Source organism: Haemaphysalis longicornis, unplaced genomic scaffold, assembly GCF_048455015.1.
Source record: "Haemaphysalis longicornis isolate Haplotype H1 unplaced genomic scaffold, Haemaphysalis longicornis Haplotype H1 scaffold_1, whole genome shotgun sequence".
NCBI lineage: Eukaryota > Metazoa > Arthropoda > Arachnida > Ixodida > Ixodidae > Haemaphysalis > Haemaphysalis longicornis.
Window position 1 is genome coordinate 86,430,045 of NW_027526203.1, and position 25,387 is coordinate 86,455,431.

At 50.7% G+C, this 25,387-nt stretch overlaps 1 protein-coding gene across 3 annotated transcripts in view; it reads right to left on the reverse strand.

Moving 5' to 3' along the window:
• Positions 1-5,561: 5,561 nt before the first annotated feature.
• The window catches only part of LOC144177877 (lysyl oxidase homolog 2-like), a 374,790-nt gene continuing 354,964 nt past the window's right edge, over positions 5,562-25,387 (reverse strand). For all 3 annotated transcript variants that reach the window (XM_077705479.1, XM_077705469.1, XM_077705460.1), the window contains one exon: positions 5,562-7,032. In XM_077705479.1, the coding sequence (XP_077561605.1) occupies positions 6,968-7,032 (65 nt within the window). In that variant the 3' untranslated portion in view covers positions 5,562-6,967. The remainder of the gene's footprint in view (positions 7,033-25,387) is intronic.

Here is a 25,387-nt window from a genome sequence, read left to right on the forward strand (position 1 = left end):
TTTCAATAGAGCTGCTGGAAAACTATCCAATCCAGGCGCCGTACCTGCTTGCATCTTGGCAATTACCCGCCTCATCTCCAACTCACCCACAGGGCCTAGCCACTCATCTAGGTCCGTTGCAACGGCCTCGCCTTCCTCGCCTTCCGCCTCCATGCACAGTGTCGGTGTGCGGCCTTCCGCGTACCGACTTCTAAAGCCCTCCTCAACACAGTCCGCCACAAACCGCACACCTTCTTCATCCGACATGGGATACTTCAGGACTGGATGGCATAGCGGCTCCTAGGGTGGAACGTATTTCTGGCAGCGCTGGATATGTCTCCAGAACTTTCTTGGAGCATTCCTTCCACTTCTCTTCAATTCCTCCAGGAACTGCCGGTCAACCTGCCGGACTTTGTCCTGGATCAAGCTCGCCGCCCTCCTTTTCAGCTCCAGATAGTTTGCCCAACGCTTCATTCTCACTTCCACTGGTTTTCTGCGCATTGCCGCCTGACGATGTGCGCAGCAAGCCTGTTTTCTTGCTCCGACCACCTGTCGTACCTCTGAGTCCCACCAGCGCTTGAGTTTGTGGCCCCGTCCTTTCCCTCATTTTCGCCTCTTCCTGTCCAGCTCCACCAGTTCCACCAACCCGTTTCACCAGTTCCGGATAGCTTGACGCCGGTCTCTCTTCCAGTTGGGCTCCTAATATGTCCACCTCCTCCTCGGTGAGCAACCTTGTGTTCGGCGCGCAGGTATTCCGTCTCTTTTGCGTCAGTTGCGCTCCAACCTCCAACAGCAACCTATTGTGGTCACTGCCCACACTGTGAACTCCCTCTTCGTCAATGGTAATTCTCCCTAGGCGATCATATAGGCCTGGCGACATGAGGGCGTAGTCAATGCAGGATCGCCGGTCTCCTGACGACCAGGTAGTTCCTCCCTCACACTTCTGCTGCAGGTTTCCGATTACCAGGCCGAACCTCTCTGCTGTCTCCAGCAGCTGGAAGCCATTGTAATCCTGGCGCATCCCACTGCTGACTTGTGCTCCGCCCAGATGGGCATTAAAGTCCCCCAATAACAGAATCTGTCTGTCCGCTTGCAGATCTTGGATATCATCCTGCAGTCACGCCCACAGCTCCTGGTTCCTATTGTTGGCGGCTCTACCAGTCCACATGTATACTACCCCAACTGCTGTCGGTCGCCCCGCCACTCTGCCGGTCATCCACAGATGCTTCTTACAGCCCTGTCTTGCCCTTGTCCACCCTAGGGCGGGTAGGCAGAGAGCGCCGACGCCTCCCCCTTTCCTTTCTCCTTCCCTTCTGTGGCATCCCTCCCAGCACACTCCTTGGTGACCTGGGAGGGTTTCGTCCCCTCGGAGGTGGGTCTCTGCCCCAGCATACAGGGTGAGTCGCTCTTCGGCCATCGCCTGGAAGATTTCTTCCCACTTGCGATGGGTGCGGCCCCCCTGTATGTTAAGAAATGCCAGCTTCACGCCGCCCCTGCGGGAGATAGTTGCCAGACTGCAAGAGCTGCACCTCTATTTTGGACGAAAGTAAGATTAATTAAGATGCTAATATTGGTAATATTTTTTCGGTTTTCAAAATTTATAATTGTGCCTTCAAATTTGTGTTTTCATGCGGAAAAACAATGAACAATTACTTTGACAGATTTACGATCACGTTAAAAAAATGTTTACTGGTTTTTGTTTTCTTGTGGTCGGTTTGCTCCAATGAAAGCTTTATTACTATATATGCTATATATCGTTTGCCGGTATAGGTACCCTGAATGACTTTAGTGAAGCACCATTTAACGTTCAAGTTTTTCAGTGTTCTTCCCACCCTTTTTTTTCTTTCTTCGCAGGTTTAAAAAAATGATGGAAAATAAGGGTAGGAAAAGAGGCTAAGAAGGGAACGGTAAGGAGTATTGCTAGCACGAATGGGCGGACTACACGCAGTGCATTCAGCAGTCTAAGTCGCACAGGTTAACAAGCAGCAGAGTACCTCCACTGTACAGACAAATGGTCATGATTCCACGCTAACTGATTAGCACCCTCTTTAGCCACGAGGGCCAGGCATGGGCAGTACCCTAGATGAGCCAGTGTTGGTTCTTTAAGTTTAGATTGCAAAAGTGCGAGGGCCACTCCACTACAAATATTTGGAGAACTTCCTCCTCCCGGAAACATTTCTACGAATGGAACAGTTGCATCAGCAAATTACAGTGCAGCCATATTTGAGCTCAAAAGTGACAGAACCTGAGGGCAGTGATTTGGCAAGCATTCAGGTAAGGTGGAAAATGTGGCTCGCAAAGGGATTAACATTCAGGCTGTGTCCTTGCAATACCTGCATAGAAATCTCGAAATGTGAGCATAAATATGCTGGCGGACTCAAAGCATATTCCTGTTCCAGTGCGTTACTGTGCTGATTCAACTAGTGCACACGTGTGACCCTGTGTCGGTGGGCATCTACAGTTTTGAGAGCACAACGTACAACTTGGAGTTCCAGCAGCAATTGGAGTGCCGATTGAATGAGCACAGGTGCCGTTTGACATCTCAATTGGTTAGGATTGCAAAGGTGACTGTTCCTTCTCTCAGTGGAATGGCTGCTTCTGTGTGCAGCACGAAGTGGGCCTGAGAAACAGTAGGCATAGGTGTATGACGCCGTGGAGAAGGTGTTTTGGTCAGGGGAGGCTCGCTGTAGAAGTCAGTATACAGCTACGATCACTCACAACAGGATGAACATCCCTTCTTGGCTCTGATTTACGAAGTCTGTGATGATGATGAGCTGGGAGTGTTCTTGCACTAAGGAAATAAAGGGACGCCAAAGTACTGCATCAGTGCAGATGGCTTATCTGTCAGAACCCTCATCTTGTAACGTCACTTGCTGTAATTAGGTTAGGTAAGGCAGTAGTGGTTGCAAACTGGCTCACCACTTGCTGTAGCAGTTCGCCCTGTGAGGTGCACAGTTATCAAACTTTATGTCTTAAGCTTCCGGCTGATTTGTTTTAACCTTCACGCTGTTCACGAATTGGGCGGTGTAAAAGTGAAGCCCTTGTATTTGGAAGTCCACATCACAAGGCTGCCTGCAGCAATCGCTATTTGGGCAAGCATCGCATACAGCCGCCAAGTGCGCTGACATCAAGGGCGATAGCAAGCCTAGCACAATGTCTTGACTTACCTTGCCTTTACCATTAAAAACATTCTCCCTCTCTCCCACCGTGGAATCGGTCGATATACTGGAACACAATAAACTCAACTGCGTCTCGTTCACATATCTACATCACCGCAATCACAATCCAAATTGACCATCCAGCTTGGCACCTCGATGCACACAATCATTTTCACATCACTGTATTCGTTACATCACAGCCCTTCATTTGTTCATGTGGCAAACTCTGGCGCGTTGATGCATGTTATTAGCTGATGGCAACGTACGTGTCTTGTAAAATAAGGCGCACAGAACTAGTGGTGGGAAACTTCGTCCTCTGTTGCTGATTTGATTCTTTAGAAGATGGATCGGTGCCTTCGTGTTGTATCCGTTTTGGCGGTGTTGTTCAAAGCAGTGCTGTCACTGCGGAGCTCGCCGGACAGAACTCAGCACGCTGGCTTCACCTGTGAATATGAGCTGGCTCAGGCGAGCACACAACGTGAAGCCGAGAACTAACAGCTGGATGCTGTACTTGATTTAAGTAACCTGCCACGACAACATTATCACACACATAGTATCTACGTTGAGAGAAACCAACTCGGACGCCAAACTACGAATATTCTCAAATTGATCCGCTCCCCCAAAGCATCTTTATCTTCAAAGCGTGCTCTTGGTACAGTTGACTTATCATATAAACAAGATAAAAAATTATCGCTACAAAAACAACGTCCGAGAAGAAAGGGCGACAAGTACGCCTGTCTCATTTGTTTTATATCGCCCGTTGTTTTTGTAGCGCTCATTGCTTCTCAGCACTTTCCTCCTGTCGTTTACCCACACATCACAAGTGCATTGCAGCAAAGCCTGTTGCCTGCAACGGCGGCCTGAAACAATCGCTGCCCGTACAAGTATCGCAGCCGCCCAGCGAGCGGACATGAAGAGCGATATCAGAGTGCAATCAGTAGATAGGCCACAACACAGTGCACTAGAACACATCTCATTTCGGCGTTTACCCTGTACCGCATCACAGACTTTCGCAGCTATCACAACGCTCCGATGCACACAATCATTTCCACATCACTGAATTCGCAGCACAGCATTTCTTTATCTGGTGAACTCTGCAGCGCGCTGATGTACGCTGTTGCTGATGGCAACATGACTTGTACCATTCTTGTAGGATAGGGAGCGCACGACTAGTGGTGACGAACTTCGTCCTCGATTATTTAGGAGATGGGTCGGTGTCATCTCGTCGCCGTTTCGCCGGTGAGGACTCAGCACGCCGGCTCACCCGTGAGCTGGCTCAAGGAAGCAGACAACTGGAAGACAAGTGTTAACAGCTCGACGCTGCACTTACTCGGTTTAAGTAACCGGCCACGACAACGTACCACGCCCATAGCAGCTACGCCGATGGAAGCCAAGTCGGACGCCAAACGCCGAAACGACCGTAGCACAAAAACAAACGCACAAAGCAATAGGGTGAAACCGGTGAAACTATGAAGGAAGTGAGGAAAAGGTCTTTGCCACGTGACTTTTAACAGTGACGTCATGACCCCGACTTGTTGTTGGCCGGACAGAGCGCCCCGGTAAGAGCTATTGGCCCGAAGTGAAAAATACGGCCTGGTGTGTTGCCGGGATTCGTGATAGCAACGATTTCCGCGTGATGCCGAGTCAGAAATCGTGGCTAAAGTCCGTGCTGTATTTATGGCTTTAAGTATGACGTCAAGTGTGCTGCCTTCTGCTTTCTCAAAAAGCCCACAAGGAATGCCGGTGCAGTGCGCGTCATGGCCTGGTGGAGATGGCTGCCAACAATCCCTCCATTGTCGCTGCACGTGAGCAAAGAACCGGTGCGGTGTCAAAGGTCGGAAAGAAGGCACTTGCAGCGACAGAGGCAAAAGCGGATGGTGACGGGCCAGACGTTGCTTTTGGAGCACACTGACCAAGCTCCATTGCTGAAAATGTTCACCAAACCGAGGTACTAGACGCCGAAGGGCCACGCGAGGCGCACCAGTCAAGCCAGCGGCCTCGTTACAGTCGTCGTTGTCGACGGCCTGCTGCTCTGAGGCGGTGAAGGTTCAGACGCGCGTCAATTGATGCGGGAATCCGCATTGACGTAGTGCAGCTTTACGGCGGGCGGCCCACAGACGCCAAAGTTGCAGACCAGGGACAGGCCGCAATTCCTCGACGGACGTCGTACGAGTCACTGCTTCCGAAGCCGCGCGGACACGTGCGCACGAGTCAGTTGAGGTGCTGGGGGCGAGTGTAGCTGGTGTCGATCGATAGAGGCTCCCATCCGACATCGTTTTCGGAGTCAATTCGCCGGGCCGGGAGAAAGGCAGATTACCACCTTCCACTACTATATCGGCACGTCCTGGTGTGTCCAGACTCCAAATAGCTATAAATATAACGCTAAAAGTTTTTCGGTATACAGTAATTCCAAGAACATACGTCCATGCTTTACTAAATCTTTATTAGGCACAAGTTTATGTGCAATGCCACGCTCATTCTGCGGCTGTCACTATATATTGCTATATAGCTGCTTCAGGAGAAGGACGTCGCTGTAGTTTTGTGTTTTTTAGCCCCATAGGACATTACAATGTCTATTTTGCTTGTAATGCTGTTGGAGCTTGGCCCCTGAGAATGCCGCATGTGCTCGGAAACAGTAGGTTTTAGAAGTCAGAAGAGTATTATGTTCTGTTGTTCTGTTCTCCCTCGTTAACCCTAACTCGGATGTCTCGAAATATCGGTTAAGTCAAAACTTTTTTTCGCCGTGCATTTACCTCCCATAGACGACAAGTATTTGCCATCCTTTATCTCGAAACGGTATTTCGGGTGACCACGGATATCTCAAAATGTTGGCAGAGAGGGCAGAAGACAAAGTCTGCTACAGACAGCTGATAAGGTCTCCGCTTGAACGCTTAGCCACACTATGCTCCGAACGCGGTCGTGAACAGCAAATTTCCGCTGTGCGAGGCCGATGTTCCCGTTACCTGAATGCTGTCCGACGCCAACATCATTGAGAGAGCTGGGGACAATGCAGCTGATCATCAAGACAAAGGAGAGCTTCGGGAAGTGCCTACAATGACAGAAACAACAGCGATGCTGCGCTGCGTCATAACAATTTAGAATGCGGCGGTGGCGGCCAGTAATTGATGCCGTGCATTGAGCAGCTCGAGAGCGCTTTCTGAGACCAGATGGGAACGCGAAACAGGCGAGCATCATACAATTCTTTCTTCCGCAATAAGAAAGAATTCGTTTTTCGTGCAAAGCTTCTTACGTTTATTACGGAAGCTCCCCTGTGCAGCGGAGCTTTTGTTGCCAGCATTAGTTATTATTTCAGTGACCTGGGCACAGAGTTTAGGCATTTGCTTAACTCTAAATTTTCTGGCGGATTTTACGACTTAGAGTTACTGAGGGGTTACTGCATATTGTGAGGCGGTAAAGGAGTACGCGCGGATGCGTAAACACCGTTAAGGCTTTCGTACTGTCTCACTGGGTGCACAACCTGCCTAAAATAACCAAAATATGTCATGTCCGAATATTTTGCGACAGTTCAGCTGCGTTTGGGCCGTAGCTGCGCACAACACCAGCTGTTTCCTGAATCGGCTCCATAGCCTAAAAAATTGCTTATAAGCGACATTACTCGTTCAACGAGTCCAACGGGAGTTTTGAGAGATTGGCGGTCCCGAGGATGCCTCGCTCCGGGAAAGTCTCAGTGGGGCGGAAATCACAAACGGGGCGGGGCGCAAATGCTGCGCCTCCTGGTGCTCTTGCGCACTTCCATTGCGGAGATTGGACATCACGGCCTTCCCAGCGTGCAGTTAGTGACGGCGGCGAAAGTCTGCGTGTAGACGAGGTCACAGATGGCTGCATTGTTGTCGTAACTTATCTCGGCCATCTTGTACTCCGGGTTGATGGATACCTGCATGGGAAAAAAGAAGGTTGTCAGTCCTCTTGGAGAAATGAACTGCCAATCTTGTAATGCTTCCTGACTTTATGTCATCTTCAGAACGAAGTTTTGCTACACGCTGTGTCCGGAATCCGGATCACCGATGCCTTTTTCAAAAGTTGCGCAGTCGGCTGACAGCGGCCGTCGCGCCGTTATCGGATGATTGAGGACCATCAACAAGTAAATACTCCGGAATCAAGTAAAAACTCCCTAAAGCCGCCGCCTCCGCCGGCACCGAGAATGTAGCCGCGGCCGTTGCCGCCCCGAATTCCACCCTTCCCACTACCTGCGGGTCCCTGCCAGTTGACAGACACTTTCCCCGTTGGAACGCCGGCGTGAGCACATGATTTTTCTTTAGCTAGAATTCCATTCCGAGAGACATTGTCGCGTCGGTGGCCCTCGTTGACCAGCTGGTCATAGTTCTTCTGGCGGAAGAATTAGGGGTGTGTGAATATCGAATTTTTCGAATACGAATCGAATACGAGTATGTAGCTTCGAATATCGAATCCAATATCGAATAATTAAAGGCGTGGCTTTCGGGATCAACTCCGTCATTTCTTTGAGAATTTTAATAAGAATTAGCACAGCAACTGGAAATGCTTCTGTGATAACACCATAACAATTCAAAGTAATATTTTAAGAACTTTGCTATTTATAAAATTTTCTTTCGGTTCACCTTGTACCAAGCTTGAGTGGCCTACAAAACAAAATATAAAACTTGTTCAAAGTGCTTTGCATCCCCAAATGAATGGGCAAGGTCGTGACTGTATCGTTGGGACAGAAGCCAGGAACGAAAAGAACGTTTATTCAAGGAACACACAGAGTATATATAGTCGTCGGCAATAACAGGCACGTGTTGCCATAATCTTAACTCAGTCATGGCAAGCGGCTACGTGCGACGCATGCGTAGTCTGTACGATACATCTGCCTCTGTTCAATAGTTTCTAAAGCACACCTAGACGATGGACTTGATTGAAGTTGTGGTCGTACTGTAGCCGCCTTGGTCGTCGAGTCACCCGCCTAGGCCTTCTTGGGAGCGTTGCTGAGAGTTCAGTCGGGTGTGTGTGTGCCACAGCTGGTGACGTTGTGCCTGGCTGATCATCCTCGCTTTCCGGCTCATCACTGTCGAGGTCGTTGCGTCGAAATGGCTCACCCGTTGGCATCAAGTGTCTCCGGTTCCGACGAAACACTTTGTTGTCTTCAGTAACCATGCGATACGATCTCGGTGCTGCCATTTCCACGACTTGTGCCTTGCGATTCCATGCTTTATCGCGTATCCTCACTACTTCCCCTTCGTTGAGCACTGGTAGGTCTTCTTGTGGATGTCGAGTTGTCTATGCTTGTGCACCAAACTTGTGGGTTGCTGACTGAAGTCTGGGAGTCGGGTTCGTAGCCTCCTGCCTTGCAAAAGCTCGCCCGGGGAACGACCGTCTTCAAGTGGCGTAGATCGATAGCTGAGCAGGCCCAACCAGAAATCCTCGCGAGCTTCTTGAGTTTTTTTCATGATCCGTTTTACTATCTGAACACCTTTTCCCGCAAGTCCGTTGGACTGGGGAAAGCCAGGACTCGACGTCACGTGCTTGAACTCGTACCTGGACGCAAAGATGGCAAACTCGTGAGACGCGAACTGGGGCCCGTTGTCAGTACATACTTCAACTGGGATTCCACAACGCGCAAAAATACTACTCATTTGGGCAATAACCGTGCCCGACGTGGTGTCGCTCAGCTTTTGCACTTCAGGGAAGTTTGAGTGCGCATCGAACACGCACAAGTACGAGCTTCCGCCGTGCTGAAAGATATCAACGCCGACTCGGTACCAAGCGTGGTCGGGTGTTGGTCTGAGCATCAAATTCTCGCTTGGTTGTTTGCATGCGTACTTTCGGCATACCGCGCAACCCTTGACGACATTTTCAATATCTGCATTAAGTCCGGGCCAAAACACCAATCCCCCGCACGGGGCACCTTGAGCAATCTTGGTGACGGTACTGGCGATACCGCGGACCCCGAGCCCCCAAACATAAGCTGGATCCAACCGTGGTGATGTGTTTTTTAAGGTGAAGGGTAGAAACCTCTAACGGTGGCCGTCGGAGCCCAGGTCAAGCTCCGGCGGATGAGCTCCCTGTCTGTTTACCAGGCAAGGAGCTCCGGGACCTCCTCAGCTATCAGGGTAAGGTTGTGGAAGAAAGTACCCCCGTCTCCCTGCTTCTATACTATGATATATGGCATTTTCTAAACCCCCCCCCCAGACGTGATCGGCCCCCGAAAAGGGGCCGCACCGAAGTTTCATTCCCACCTCTGTCAACAACTGTCCTTTCAACAAACATGAATAACTATTCTCGTTTTCTTGTGATCGAGTCAGCTGACCCAACGAGACCCGTCGCTTCACTGTCGGTATTCCTTGTCTGGAAATTTCTGCAAAGCACATTAGGTGAAAAGTATGAAGCCAAAAAGCTCAGGACAGGAGAAATCCTTGTCGAACTCAACAATGAAAAACAATCCCGCACACTTCTTGCCCAAACTCGCATCCATGATCTGGACATCAAGATCACGCCCCACCGGAGCCTGAACAGTTCCCAGGGTGTGATTTCAGAGTCGGATCTCCTTTCAGAAACAGATTCCGACCTTCTTGAAGGTTTAAAGGACCAGGGCGTCACAGCTGTGCGGCGCATCACGATGCGCAGGGACGATAAGATAATCCCAACCAAACACATTATCCTGACCTTCGACCGTTCGACACTTCCGCAATATATAAATGCAGGCTACATCCGATGCTCTATTCGACCGTACATACCGAACCCGCGCCGCTGCTTTAAGTGCCAGCGGTTCGGGCACAGCACAACCTCTTGCCGCGGCAAAACTACCTGTGCGAAATGTGCAGCGCAGGACCACCCCACTGACAATTGCAACTCTGACAACCTCACATGTGCAAACTGCAGGGGCCCTCATGCGGCCTACTCCAGGAAGTGTGAGAAATTCCAAGTGGAAAAGAAAATAATCCATCTAAAAGTGACAGAAAACATCACCTTCCCAGAGGCGCGGAAGAGGTTCGCCTCTTTCCCCCTGGGGAGGTACGCCGACGCGGCTCGCCGGGGGGCGGAGCGGCGTCTGGTTTCGGCGGGGACCCAGTACCGCGAGTCGGACTTGGTCCCGCCCCCGCCCCCCCCTGGGTTGCCTCTGGCCGCCCAACCCGCCACCACGCCGCTTGCTGAGGCAGCAGCGGTTGTGGTGGCAACCTCTTCCGTCGGGACCGGTGCCGCTCCCGTCCGTGCCTCCCCATCGTCCAGTGCGTTGGAGTGTGCCATGGACACCACGAGCCCCGCACCGGCTCCCACCGCCACCGCACCGCCCGTGCCACTTCTGGTGCCTCCGACACCACCAGCGGTGGCAGCTCAAACGAAGGGCCCCCGAAGGGGGGCCAAGTCCGGGGGGCCCGGTTCGACGGGCACACCCAGGACATCGGATGACGAGATGGACGTCGTGCCGTTCTTGCCTGCAACGCAGCGCAAGGAGCGGCCCCCGACGTCCAAGCCTTCAGATAGGCCGCCCAAAAAGCCCAATCCAAGAGTCACAGCCCCGAAAGACGACACATAAACATACACACTCCAGTAGCTCTCACTAAATAATGGGAAGAGAAAATATTGTTCAATGGAACTGCAGAGGCCTTCTGAATAATCTTGACGACGTAAATGAGATTCTGCATACCAATCAGCCAAGTGTAATGTGTGTTCAGGAAACACATTTGAATTCTAAACACACAAATTTCTTGAATAGTTACCGGGTATACAGGAAAGACAGGGATGGCTGCACACACTCTTCTGGCGGTGTGGCCATAATCGTCCGGAAATCCTTAGCATGCCACCCTGTCACCTTGAACACTATCCTTGAGGCTGTAGCAATACGCTTAATAATATTTAATAGGTTGATAACGGTATGCTCCATATACATTCCTCCTGATGTTTCACTTACGAGCTCCGACTTCGAGGCGCTGGTTGACCAGCTGCCCGAACCATACATCCTTACAGGCGACCTTAATGCTCACAACTCTCTTTGGGGCTCTTCCAGAACGGATGCCCGAGGTCGCCTGATAGAAAAATTCCTTACATCTTCTGGAGCATGCCTTTTCAACAATAAACAGCCTACATACCATAACATAGGTCACAACACATACTCATGTCTTGACTTGGCTATTGGCTCCGCAGTTCTCTTTCCTCTTGTCGAGTGGGGAGTGGGAACTGACCCATATGGCAGTGACCACTTCCCCACCTCACTCACATACATAGGTAAAGGCCCAAGCAGTCCATCTTCCCATAATAGGTTCAATGAAGCACGAGCTAACTGGAATACATTTACACAGACATCCAAACTACACCACTCATCCATAGGACACCTACACGTTGAAGAAGCTACCCAACTCCTCACGGCGCACATCCTCGACGCCGCCGAAAGGTCCATTCCCCACGCCTCTGGAGCCCCGCGCAACCAGCGGAGGCCGTGGTGGAATGAGGACTGTAGGCGGGCGCGAGAGGCCCAGAACAAGGCGTGGGGTATCCTTCGTCGGTACCCCACGTCGGATAACCTCATTTTGTTCAAACGGGCCAAGGCGTTCGGAAAACGTGTGCGCCGTGAGGCAAAACGAGAGAGTTGGCGCACCTTCCTTACATCCATTAACTCATACACAGATGCACATAAGGTATGGACAAGAATACGCAAACTTAAAGGACAACATACACATAGCCTGCCCCTGGTCAGTACAACAGGGGACACACTCGAAGACCAGGCTAATACTCTTGCACAACACTTCCAACACGTTTCCAGCTCTGCACACTACACAAACACTTTCCTGAAACATAAAAATACATGTGAAAAGAAGTCCCTACGTTGCAATAACAGGTCAAAATCTGGTTACAATTCTGAATTTACACTCTATGAGTTGAGGGCTGCACTGAGCACGTGTAAACCTTCAGCTCCCGGCGCAGATAAGATTACATACACCATGATACAACACCTACACCCGGACACTCTTGAAACACTCCTACACCTATACAACAACATATGGCTTTCGGGGCACATCCCAAAATCTTGGAGGGAGGCTATTGTAGTGGCGTTCCTGAAGGAGGGTAAGGACCCTTCTTCTCCCGCCAGTTATCGACCCATCGCCCTCACAAGCTGCCTGGGCAAGCTTCTCGAGAAGATGATCAACAGGAGACTTGTGTACTTCTTAGAGTTCAATGGTCTTCTCGAGAGCTGCCAGGCCGGCTTCAGGGTGGGGCGATCCACAAACGACCAACTCGTCGCCCTTGAGTCGTATATCAAGGATGCATTTGTCCATAAGCAGTTTTGTGCTACGGTGTTTTTTGATCTCGAGAAAGCCTACGATACCGCTTGGCGATACGGGATACTTTGCGACCTAAAAGCCTTCGGTATCTCGGGAAATATGTTTAATACACTTCATAGCTACCTGGCGGAGCGAACATTTCGTGTGAGAGTTGGCACTGCCCTTTCAAATGTTTTCCTGCAGGAAAACGGCGTGCCTCAAGGCGGCGTTTTGAGCTGCACATTGTTCATTGTCAAGATGAACTCACTTCGAAAGGCGTTGCCACGAACCATTTCCTGTACAATGTATGTAGATGATGTGCAAATATCTTTTAAATCATGCAATATGTCAATCTGCGAACGCCAAGTCCAGCTTGGTGTCAACAAACTAGCAGGCTGGGTAGATCAGAACGGTTTTAAGCTGAACCCAGTCAAGAGCTCTTGTGTTGTGTTTTCCAAAAGGCGTGGGATCAGGCCAGATCCAGACATCAAACTGAATGGTGTCACGATTCCGGTCAAAAAAGAACACAAGTTCCTTGGTATAATTCTTGATGAAAAACTTTCCTTTATCCCTCATATGAAACAACTAAAACAAAAATGTCTTAAAACAATGAATATCCTGAAGGTTCTCTCCCACCATTCGTATGGTTCTGACAAAGAACTCCTACTGCGGCTCTATACTGCTTTGGTTGGGTCTCGTTTGGACTATGGAAGTGTGGTATATGGGTCGGCGAGTAAAACAGCATTGCGAATGCTTGACCCAGTACTACACTTGGGGCTACGGCTTGCGTCGGGTGCTTTTCGCACTAGCCCTGTCGAGAGTCTATATGTTGAATGTAATAAGTGGAGCCTTGAGAACCAGCGAACGTACATGGACTTACTTTATGCTTTTAAAATTTCATCTCAGAATAACCACCCTTTTTATCCTGTCCTTAACGATACATCCACATCTGTGCTGTTTGTAAATCGCCCGTCTGTTACTCCGCCTTTTTCACTTCGAGCGAGAGAGCGAGCCTCGGATCTGAGTGCTTCGTTTTTAGACGTGTACAGGTCATCCTCTTTAAACATTTTACCGCCTTGGCAAGTTCGCCCTGTGTCCTGTGACCTTTCTTTTATAAAGCTTGACAAAAATCGGGTACCGCGAGCTGCAATACTTCAGCACTTTCTTTCTTTGCAGTTCAAATACCCACGTGCTGAATTCTACAGTGACGCTTCTAAAACCTTCACTATGGTGTCGTGCGCTGCTCATGGTCCAAATTTCAATGCAGCCAGAACCATGAGCGTGCACACAACAATTTTTTCAGCAGAAGCGTACGGAATTTTACTGATTGTACGACATATCCTTGAAAATCAAATTCCCAATTCTATCATCTACACAGATTCTTTGAGTGTTGTTCGCGCATTATCATCGCATAAACCCCCCAAAAACCACATAATTAATCTTGTATTCAACACTATAATGTCTGTGTATGCGGAGAAGCATCGGCTGCTCCTCTGCTGGGTCCCAGGACACGCTGGGATCGCTGGGAACGAGTTGGCGGACGAGAGGGCCGGTGCTGCTGCACTCAGGAACACTGTCGACATAACAAGCGTACCATATACAGACCTCAAGCCTCACATAAAACAACACCTGCGCAGAACATGGCAAACACACTGGGACGAACAGACAGACAACAAACTACACGTAATAAACCCACACTTGGGACGGTACACAACTGACTCGCACAACAGACACACAGAAGTCGCCTTGGCAAGGCTGCGGATAGGGCACACCCATGCGACGCACTCGCATCTGCTGACGGGATCTTCTAGACCCCAGTGCAGCAGGTGCGGAGAGGCCCTATCCGTAGTGCACATACTAATCACATGCAAGGAACTTCACACAACACGACACAAACACTTCAGAGAACTCTACAGACAACATATTCCCCTACATCCATCATTTTTTCTAGGTGACGATGCCATTGTTTCTGTGAAACGTGTGTTTGAGTATTTGTTAGACGTCAAGTTTTTAAACCTCATTTCCTATCACGCATAATCAAATCTGGCCCTATACACCAGCCATCACCATTTTCTTTAATTGATTTTACTATGTTCGGTTTACACTTTTTTTTTTCTCTTCTTTTTATACCTACCTTTGTATGGTAATCACTTCTCCATTAAATAACGTCTTCTCTGGCGCTCTTTGCCCTCGTTGGCCTTGCGCCATTAAACACTAACCATCATCATCATCAAAACACCAATCGTCGAGCTCTTGCTTTGCATTTGTTGACGCCCAAATGCCCTTCGTGTATGCGGTGAAGCATTTCGCCCCTCATACACCTTGGAATGACTACTTTTGTTCCTTTTAGCACCACCCCCTCTGTTAATCACAGCTCAGCAGCATGAGGTTTCATGCAGCCATCGAGATTGCCACTGCCGTTGATGTAGACTATCACTTTTTGCAACTCGGGGTCACTTGCAGTGGCGGCAACTAAGCGATCCAAAGTTATTTTGCTTACCAAGTCCGAGACTGCACCAAATGCGTGAACCTCTATTTCTTCTGTCGAGCCACTTGTGTCCCCTGGGTGGCTGATGGACGACGACCTTGAGAGCATGTCGGCCAGCAGCAGTTGTTTTCATGGTACGGATTCAAGCAAATAGTCGTACTTCAGTAAGCGCAGGAAGAAACGCTGGAGACGCGGTGGCATGTCACCAATTCCTTTGGATGCAATAGCCAACAGTGGCCGGTGGTTTGTCTCTATGGCTATCTTGCGGCCGTATACAAAGTGGTGAAATTTTTCGCAACCGAAAGTTATGCCCATGGCTTCTTTTTCGATTTGCGAATACCTTTGCTCACTCTCATTCATCACCCGTGATGCATACGCCACAGGCCGCCAGCTGTCACCATAAAGCTGTAGAAGTGCAGTGCCGAGTCCATTTTTAGAAGCGTCAGAAGAAATTTTAGTTTCCCTGCTGGCATCAGAGACAGTGAGCAAAGGCGCGCTGCTGAGCTATGTGCAGATATCTGTCCATTCCTTCGCGTGGTTGTCCGACCATTCAAAATTTGTGTCTTTCTTGATTAGGCTGCGCAAAAGTTTGGTCTTTTCAGCGAGATTCGGAATGTATTTGCCAAAGTAATTGGCCACGCCAGCATTCTGTGCACCGCGGCTTTGTCCGCTGGCTGGGACATTTCAGTAAGGGACATGCTCAGTGCGGCATTTGGCCTTATTCCGTCTCGGCTGATGACGTCACCCAAAAAATCAACTTGAGTTAGCCCGAACCTGCATTTGCTTGCATTGAAAGTCAAGCCAGCGTTTTTTGCCAGTTGCAGTGCATTCCGCAGGCGGGCGTCATGTTCTTCTTTAGTACTGCCCAGACAAGGACGTAATGGACGTAGACACGCACACCCGGAGCCCTGTCAAATATCTCGCTCAAAGTTTTTTGAAATACTTCCGGAGCTGAAGCGATACCGAAGGGCAGTCTCAAAAAGCGGTAGCGACCAAAGGGGTGCGAAACGTGCATATTTTAGACGTGGCCTCATGCAAAGGAATTTGGTGAAATCCCGAATTAGCATCGAGGCGGGAAAAATACATAGCGCCAGCGAGCTCAGCTTCAATCTCTTAACGCTTAGGCATCTGATAGTGCTCACGTTTTAGGCATTCATTGATATGCCTAGGATCAATGCATACACGTATTGTGCCGTTCTTTTTGCGAACAATGACAAGCGGGCTCACCCAGTCCGTCGGTTCGGTCACTCTTGTGATGATGCCGTCCCGTTCCATGTGGTCCAGCTTTTCCCGCAGTGGTTCTTGTAGTGCCAAGGGTACGCGCCTCGCTGGCTGCACTACCGGTGTCGAACCGGTGCGTAATACCATCCGATACTGACGGGCTACACAGCCTGTTCCTTGGAACAGTTGAGCAAATTCCTGCACCACTCCATGCGAAGTGCCATCGTTGACAGTATCTACTGACCTAGCGACAGTCAGAGCGCCTCACTTGCACATAGTCCGAGTATTGCTTGGCTTCCTTTTTTCACTATGAAGAAGTCGAAATCGCCCGACTGGTCCTTCATGGTCACTCGTAAAGTTGCAACACCGAAGTGTTTGATGGCATCACCACTGTAAGACCGCAGAGTGGAGCTGCTCGTCTTCAGACGTTGCACTCCCTTGCACTTCCGGTAGATCGAATAAGGCAGCAAGTTTGCGTGGGAACCTGTGTCTGCTTTCAAGACGGCGTCCTGGCCGGCCACTTTTGCGCTGACGATCCAGTCCTTCGATCTTTCCGTAGTGCAAGTCTTGACATCAAGTATTTGGAAAGTATCTTGCTCGTCTACCACTTCGCCTACTCTAGGCCCTTTCTTGCAACACGCCGCAAAGTGATTTGAGCCTTTACATACAAAACACGTCTTCCCGAACGCCGGACACCTGTTTCGTTCGTGCGACAGGTTGCACTTCCTGCACCTAAACGGACGCTTGTTTACCGACGTGACTTGTTTCTCCGCCTGAGACCACGCCTCGTTCTGCTGTCCGGCCAGTTCCGCCGCCTTGCAGATTTGCTCTGTCTTGATAAGCGTGAGGTCTTTTACTTTGAGAGGCTCTTCCTGCAACTTTGGGTTGTGTATACCGAACACGACCTGGTCGCGGACCATGGACTCGGTTAATCCAGCGAAGGTGCAGCTTCGGGATAGCTTTCGTAGGTCGCGCAAGAAATGCTCAAACGGCTCAGCTTCGTCCTGGGTTCTTGACCGGAAAATGTACCTCTCGTACACTTCATTTTGTTGTTCTTGGCAGTACTCTTTGAACTTCCTCACGACCGTCGCGTAATCATCCTTGCGTTCGGCCTCCAGGAAGGTAAAGTTGTTGAACACCTCAAGCGCGTCGTCGCCAGCAACACTAAGTAAAAGCGCAGCCTTGACAGCTTCTGACCTTGGCTCTGTCGTCGGTGCTGTCGCCTGTAGGAACAAGTCGAACTTCTGGATGAACAGGTCCCAGTTCTTGGAGATGTTGCCAGAAAGTAGCAGGTGCTCCGGTGGCTTGACTAGTTCCATTGCGAGAACTTGCTTTGAAAACAACGACAGCCTTCCACACCCGCATCAAGATACCGTACTTGCTGAAAACAATCCCACTTCTGACACCATGTATCGTTGGGACAGAAGCCAGGAACGAAAAGAACGTTTATTCAAGGAACACACAGAGTATATATAGTCGTCGGCATTAACAGACACGTGTTGCCATAATCTTAACTCAGTCATGACAAGCGGCTACGTGCGACGCATGCGTACTCTGTACAATTCAGTGACAGCCTGAGAATTTTTAAAGCAAAGCTTTTTATCTCTACCCCCCACGGGTTCTTTCGCGACCGTTGGTGTCGCCAGAAAACTCCAGCGAACAATAAAAGAGTTTACTGGCACCGCCGGGAATCGAACCTGGAACTAATAGACTAACAAAGCGAGAGCCCGTCGTCTTACCGATTTAGCTACGAGACCACGCGAAGACGGGGAAGACGGGTGGTGTACTCACCAAGCGCATCTACGGGTTTACCCCCTGCGTTCTCGCTGAATGCCACGTGAAAGCGTCACGCGACCACTCATGCCCGTCTAGCGGCCCTGTGCGCACCTTGCGCATGTGCTAAGAGTTACAAAAATAAAAGGAAGCTCACACCAATGCATGGCATCTCACTTCTAGTACGCCAATGAGCTAAAGCATGTGGCCTCCAGTGTACACGTGAAAAATCACAGCTCCTTGACGTCCGCCCTCACGCCAAATAAAGGAATACATTCAAATACTCCTTGATGGCCAGGACATCACTCCAAGCCCCAGCATCAAGATCCTGAGCCTACATCTCAAGGTTAACACCAAGAGTGGCGTCTCCTTGCAGCATCTCTAAAACAGCATCAATGAAATTATACACATGATCAGGCTAGTTGCCACCAAGACGCGAGGCCTAAAGGAATCCGGTACCTTTCGATTAATTCAAGCTTTTGTCCTCTCGACAGTCACTTACGTCAATTCCCTGTCTTCTTCTCGACAAGGAAGACTAAATAATGATTAGAAAGGCGGCTGAGCAGACCATTGGTCTTCTCATGAGTGCGTCCACATAGAGGCTGCTTAGCACGGGGATCCACCACACGGTGGAAGAGCTGATAGAAGGCCATCTTTCTAACCAGAAGATCCGACTCAGAACGGCGGTGGGAAACCGCATGCTTCACCAGATTGGCTGGGCAGCCCAGAATGTCATTCCGCTTGACGTCTACCAGACTCTTGGCGACCAAAACTAAAGATGACCTTTTTGCTTAGAAATATGAACCCCTCACACGACGACGGTCACCGAAAAGCACGGGCTCAAGCGCTAAATACCACCCTCGGTGGGGATCATGCAGTTATCTACACAGACGCCTCCAAACATCGAGGGCAGCAATACGCCGTCATCGTGGCTACCTCCAGAACCAACCTCCTTGCGTGTACCTCGCTTAGGACCCAAGAAATGACGGCAGCAGAACAGGCAGCCATCACCTTGGCTCTCACTCAACCGGAGAGTAGTTCGGAGGGTAGTAACCGATTCCAAGCAAGCGTACTGGAATAACCAGTCGTGTTGGGTGACCTGACATGCACTGCGCGTGCTAAAAAACCACTCCCCAAACGGTTACATGCAGATCATCTGGACACCCCCTCACGCTTCAATGGAGGGCAACAAATATGCCCACCCGACAAGCCTGCGCTTTTACCTCCCGTGCTATGGAGCTGCACGAGGACAGTCATCCGCTTGTCACGCTCAGGCAGACAACACAGCATTATCGCCTTCTAAGACAGACCGTAGCTTCGCCTTACCCTGACCTTTCCGGGGAACAACAAACAACCCTACGGCTCATACAATCCGGGCTCCTTCCCACAGCCTACGCGTCTTCACTTAATGTATCCGAATCGCTACGACGCTGAATGTTAATTTTGCTCAGAAGTAAGAACACCCGGCCCCGTAATTTAGCCCTGACCACCCTCCTCTCTTTCCGTCAACTACCCAACAAGAGCAATGGGAGATGCTGCTGTCCAGGCCCTCTCTACCTACCCAGATCCAGCGGGTGGACAGAACACAGTCCGCGCGGAATGAATATGGGCCCCACACAAGAAGGAATCACTCCCCAGGGCTGCACTCTGGGCCGTTCAGAAATCTCAACAGAAGTATTTCTTCCGCCTCCTCCTCCTTCTCTGCCGCCAATCTCGCCGCCTCCGTCCGCGGCGCAGAGACGGAGAAGTCAGATCGTCTAACACCGGGTTGGAACTTTAATTTTATAAAAAAAAGTTTCCACGCTTGTGCTACTCCAATACAACTCAACCAAACACCGTTCATGCATCATGCATTGATTTAACCTTACCACGAATATCGTTTTGAAGTAATAAATGGTGTTGTTAAGTGCAATTCACTTTTCTCTGGTTTTACTATTTGTGGAGCGATGTGAGTGAATTTAAGTGACGTCGCATGGGAAATCGTCATGGGTGCCGTTTACAGCTTTGCTTTCCAACCACATTCACGGGGTGGATTGGCGCGTTTTTTTTTGTGATAACTCTTTTTTTTTAGTTTTCAGTTTTTCAGAAGTGAATGTACAACGGGCATGTAGACCAAGAACAAAAATTTGAATAAAAAATTTACAAAAAGTAAGCCAGAAAAACCAAGAGTGTCACGACATCAACTGTTTATCAAGGAATATAACCCCAAGAACGAAATCAAAAATAGACTTAGGGGTCACGAAGAAATCACTGCAACAAGAGACGTAGGTGCCAAAAAAAAAACTTTTGAGAAACCGTTTGTGCGTCTTTCTTTTTCTGCCGTTCGTGCGTTTGTGAATAAACGAAGATAAAAGAGGCGGCCAGGACCGGACAGAGAATCGCTCGGCCTAACCAAAATGGCCGCGCCCGGTGGCACCGTTGCGGAGATACAGTGCTCCGAAAATTGCCGTTCTTTTTCTCCCTTTTAGGCTGACATTTTGTCACCGCAGCTGGCAAAAGTATTTTGTATCCCACTTTGCGACGGTTTTCGGCGGAAAGACTTTGCAAACGCACAGCATAGAAAACATAGAAGCCGAATATGTGACTTTCAAAAAAACGCTGTTTTGGTCATTTTTTTGAAGTTAAAAGCGCGTCCTCCTCTTAACAATACAAATATTCGATAATAGCCGATTATTCGAACCGTTCAAATATTCGAAATATTTCGAATACATTGTTTTCGAAGAGAATACGAATATAACATTGATTATTCGAGTAATATTAGAAATTTTCGAATATTTGACACCCATAATAATAATAGATCTTAGTCTGGCCGCTTACAAGGTCTTTCTCTCTCCCTTGGCCGGTGTACTTCCCCCCTAATTATGTGCCCATCACCTGTTTCCGGTTTAGGCACGCACGGGTTGGTGGTGGAGTGAGGGGTCATGCACGCACAGCAGGGCTTAATGCCGCTACCGATGCCGTTGCCATGGGGGGAGATTTAAACTTGGAGTCTCAAGGCTCAGTGCGCCCTGTCAGCTGTCCTTCGCAATAGAGTGGTTTGGGTGTGGGATGGTGTGTTGCACAGCAAATAAGATGCCTACGACAGGGCAGCGAAAGGGACACCCACGTGCGTGTCCGTTAGAATAAAGGTCGAGGCCTTGGAGGTGTTAACTCGCTACGGGACGTAGAGATGTCGTTCGCTTGGAGTGCTCACGCCTGTTCGCGAAAACAACAGAAAGCCTCTGAAGCCGCGGTTGCCGCCTCACGTTCCAGCTGGTCGAGTGGCTGCGAATCCCTACCGGATGAAGAGCAACTGGCCCGCTTGGAACCCCGACGGGGGCCCATATCACTTGTGCAGCCTAAAGGGCTTTCAGAGCGACACGTTCGACACCGTCGTTAGCGACAACCAATTGGAGCGATTTGTGCGAGCGACACGACGAGCGATAGACAGGGATCCGCAATCGATCGCCCCAATGGCTCCCTGAGGCAGCCACATGAGAGCCATCCCGCGAGCGACGGCGAAACACGATCCCAATGTTGCCGCATAGAAGCCAATAAGGTTATCGAAGTACACGCGGCATCAAGGTTTTTGATGTGCGCATTTGTCGCGACAACCGGAGGGAAAAAATGGAAGCGCGACTTAGCTCAGCTAACATGAGATACGCAAAGGCTTAGTCTTGGTTTCGCTCGATTAACCTTTGACGTAGCTGTATGCCGACCACGCTTCGAAGCCGTTCGGTCCCGTGCACCGCTTTCATTCTCGGCAAACGCGGCGTTTCTCTTTCACGGCGAACGCGGCGCAAGGTGAGTCACATCCCCCGAGGCGCCCCAGCGCAGCATGCGTGGGAGGCTGCGGGTTTGGTAGGCTGCCGATCAGCTGAGCGGCCGGGTTGTGATCAGAACGACTTGAAATGTGTGCAGCGCCGAAAGCGGGCCTGGCCAATCGCGCGATGCGCTTCGAGGGGTCAAAAGGTTAACCTGCGCATCCTCCGCAAAAAATAAACGCATTTCAGTAGGCAGGTGTCGTGCTTGTCTAGGATGCGCTGTGCCGCCGCTCGCCCCGTTCCCTCGTTCTCTCCCTAGGCGGGAATTTGCGCCCCGTACGGCTCTGAGGCCCCTTCCGGAAGGTGAGCGATTTTTCTGGAAACCCCGAACCGCGGCGAAGCGATGAGCGATTTGGTCCGCGGAGAAAAGTAGTTCGTCGCTAGTCATGCCGCTCCAGAAATGGCCTGCGAAATCGCTTCGTGTTGTTAGCGCTCTTCACTTCTAAGCCCCCGTTCATGGCCAGTTGCCGGTTTATGCGTGCACGGAGTTGGGAGTGAAAAGACGGGGGCACACGCAGCTGAAGGTTTTCTGCCCTTACTGATGACATGTCCGTTGTGTTGGCGTGAGGTGTAAACGTTGCCGTCAAACAGCCCAATGCGACCGGTCCAGTCTCCTGAGTGGTAGATTGAATTGGGTGGGCGTGTTACACAAACAGTACGACGCGGGAGGGCAAGCGATAGCCCTACGTTTGTCCGCTAAAATAAAGCTCGGGTCTGTTCCAAATTTCATTCCGGTAATTGGCTAGGAAGTATGCTCAGTCGTGAATTACAAACAAACGTGTTTTGCTTCGTGGAGGGCGCGCAGCTTCGCAGGCAATCCGTTTTCACAGAGTAGAAGGGCACTATTTTTTTTTTTCAATTTTAACGTTCTCCCTCTCTTTCCAGGCATAAAAAATGCCGTTGTTGCTTTCAATGAAATGATTTGCGCTGGATGTCGTTTTTATCAACTTTTCGGTGATAGCAGCAATGGGATATTTCAGAGGCCGTCTAAAATGTCGCTGGGCATTGTGGGCATTATCTCATCCTATCCTTAATACTTGACCTTAGCTTTAAGGAACAGAATAGATTGTAATAGAATAACGCGCCGTCGTTATTCTCACTGCTCTCGCGCAACTCTGCCCACAACGGGTTCGAGAGCGAGCCACGACTCTCGCCGCGAGTGTACGTTGTCAGTTACTTCACATGGAAGCGATACATTTCATAGTACAGCGGTTTATTACGCGGGAAACCACGATACAAACGCTACACTGCACTACGCACCTAGCCCCGGGGGCATACAGCCGTCAGCGTGTGCCCAGCCCGTAGTCGGGCAGCAGTTAGGGTCCGCCGGCGTTGGCCGGCCGCAACGCTCGCTGACGTAGGGGAAGGGGGCTCTTTGTGGCCGCTACACATTTCAAGCCGCTGGACTCGATCGGGCGGCATCGGCGCTCGTCCGCTGACCTTAGACGGCGCAAGCCGTCACATCGCGGACGCGGGGGCAACCCACCAAGAAGTGGAATATGCCCGCGGAGACTCGCCGGGCATCCTAGATAAACGCACTGACGCAAATCGAGACATGCGCTAATCGACACGGTGGGTGCCGTGACCCACGGAAGTGGGAAACAACGGCCAATGCAAGAACCGGCCAAAAGTGGCCGAAGGGCATTTACGTACCGTGCGATCGCTGCTCGTCCCAAGGGCGGTCTCTCCCGGGGAGTCTCCTGCGCGCATCCCCCGTCGCCTCGTAGGGAGAGGAGGGAGGCGCGCGAGGATCGCCCTCGCCCCACCAAGGAGGAGGACGTCGCTAGCGCCTTCTCGCCCCGATTTGAGGGGCATGGCCCCCACATCCCCCTCTCCTTAAATGCCCCCCTGACGGTCGGAAAGCCGGCCATCACGTACTCATCCAAAAAGAACAATCTTAATGTAAGTAAAACAAAGCTAGTGCCCACCAGCCTCTACTCCAGCCCTTAAACAAACACTGCATTCACAACGCACGCTACACATGCTTAAGATATACATACACACTATGAACAAGGTGCGAAACAAGAAATGTACACTATAAACAATACTCTACTCACTTGGTGAGGGAACTAATGTTACGCTATACAGAGGAGGTCAACTAAGGTTGCACTACGTACACTATACTACACGAACACAGCTGTTACTTAAATTACACAACCTACGGTTAATTATAATGCACTAGAACGCTTAATTACATTACATTACGTACACTTCATTACATTACACTAGATACACAGGTGTAGAAAGATACACAGAGGTGGAAATATTGCACCAAGTCCGCAAAGGGTTGCAGTGGTCATCACGGGGCTACGCATTGTTCGGCAGCACGGGGCACAAAGGGGCGAAAAGATCTTCCCGCTGTCAGCGTTCGTTGTCGTCACATCGGGGAGCCACACTTAGCATCGAGTCTGTCAACGCAGAGTTCTCGAGGCGCGCAGATAATGGGCGGACACGGAGAAGCGATTCCACCGTTGCGTCGAGCCGCGTCGCTCCGCAGAGGGGTGGAGGGGAAGGAAGCAGCGCGTGAGCCGACGATCCAGCAGGAAGGCACCACAGCGCGTGCACCTGCTGGAAGCCAGGAGTCGGGATCGGCACCGATGAACGGGGCAGCAGCCAGAGAGGGGAGCGGCCCGAGCTTCAGCCCCACGCAAGGAAGGAGGGGGGGTTAGGCCGAGTCGAAGGCAGTCCAAGGTCAGCTCGGCCATTCAAGGCGCCCGCATTCCCGGAGACGAAGGGCGCCTCTGCGCTCGGTTGTCGGCGTCCCCGGCCGCAGCGAGCCAGCCGAAGAGGCCGCGATGCCGGCACACACCACAAAACATGGCGCGCTCTCCACAGACACGCACCACCAGCGGGGTGTACTGTTCGGCCGAATGAAGCTGGCACACACACGCACGCACTCACACACGCCAGTCTGCGGTGTTGCACGCGAGGATGGAACGCGGGGGCGGAAACAACCACTGGAAGCACACTGGTCCCCCTCTGCCGACGCGCACACACGTCACATTCATCAAGGCGGCAGAAGCACAAGACTAGCCACGGCGAACGGACGAGGCCTCCGACGAAAGTTCGCTCACAGCAGACGCTGAAGAAAGCGCGCGCGCGCGTACACACACCCCACAGCTTGGGCCGAGAACACGCAACAAAACAACAGCATACGCAGTCCCCCGCACGTCAGGTCCGCGAAAATCGTCCCAACGGCCACGAAGACGCGGAGAACGAACCGATGGGCAGTAACTCACTCACTCCACACCCGAAATGAACACACACACACACAACAACAGATGATACAACGAAAGCTACCGCCAACCCCTGCAAAACGGCGCTCCCGATCTCCCCTCCCTCCTCCACGCAAGGACGAGACGGACCACGGCGGCGACAAGAAACGAGGGGCTAAGGGAAACCAGAGTACCCACTCGTCCAAGCAAGGGGGCCATCACCCTCTCTAACCCAACGTTACTGCTCTAACCCGCGTCTCGTTGCCGCGCAGAAACTGGAAACAAAATACAAACTAAACCACCCTCGGAATTTCCAAGAACCGAAGGAGGGGAAAGAGACGGCCAACAGCCCCGAGTTCCCCCCTCGACGGCGAAGGCGAAAGCCATTACGCTTCTGTTTTTTTTTTTGTTTTTTGTTTTCGTCTCCTCAACACTGTCAAAACTAAGTCTCTTTTACACTTCTCTATACAGGTTGCTTGGAACTAGACAAAGAAATGCACAATTCTTATCACAA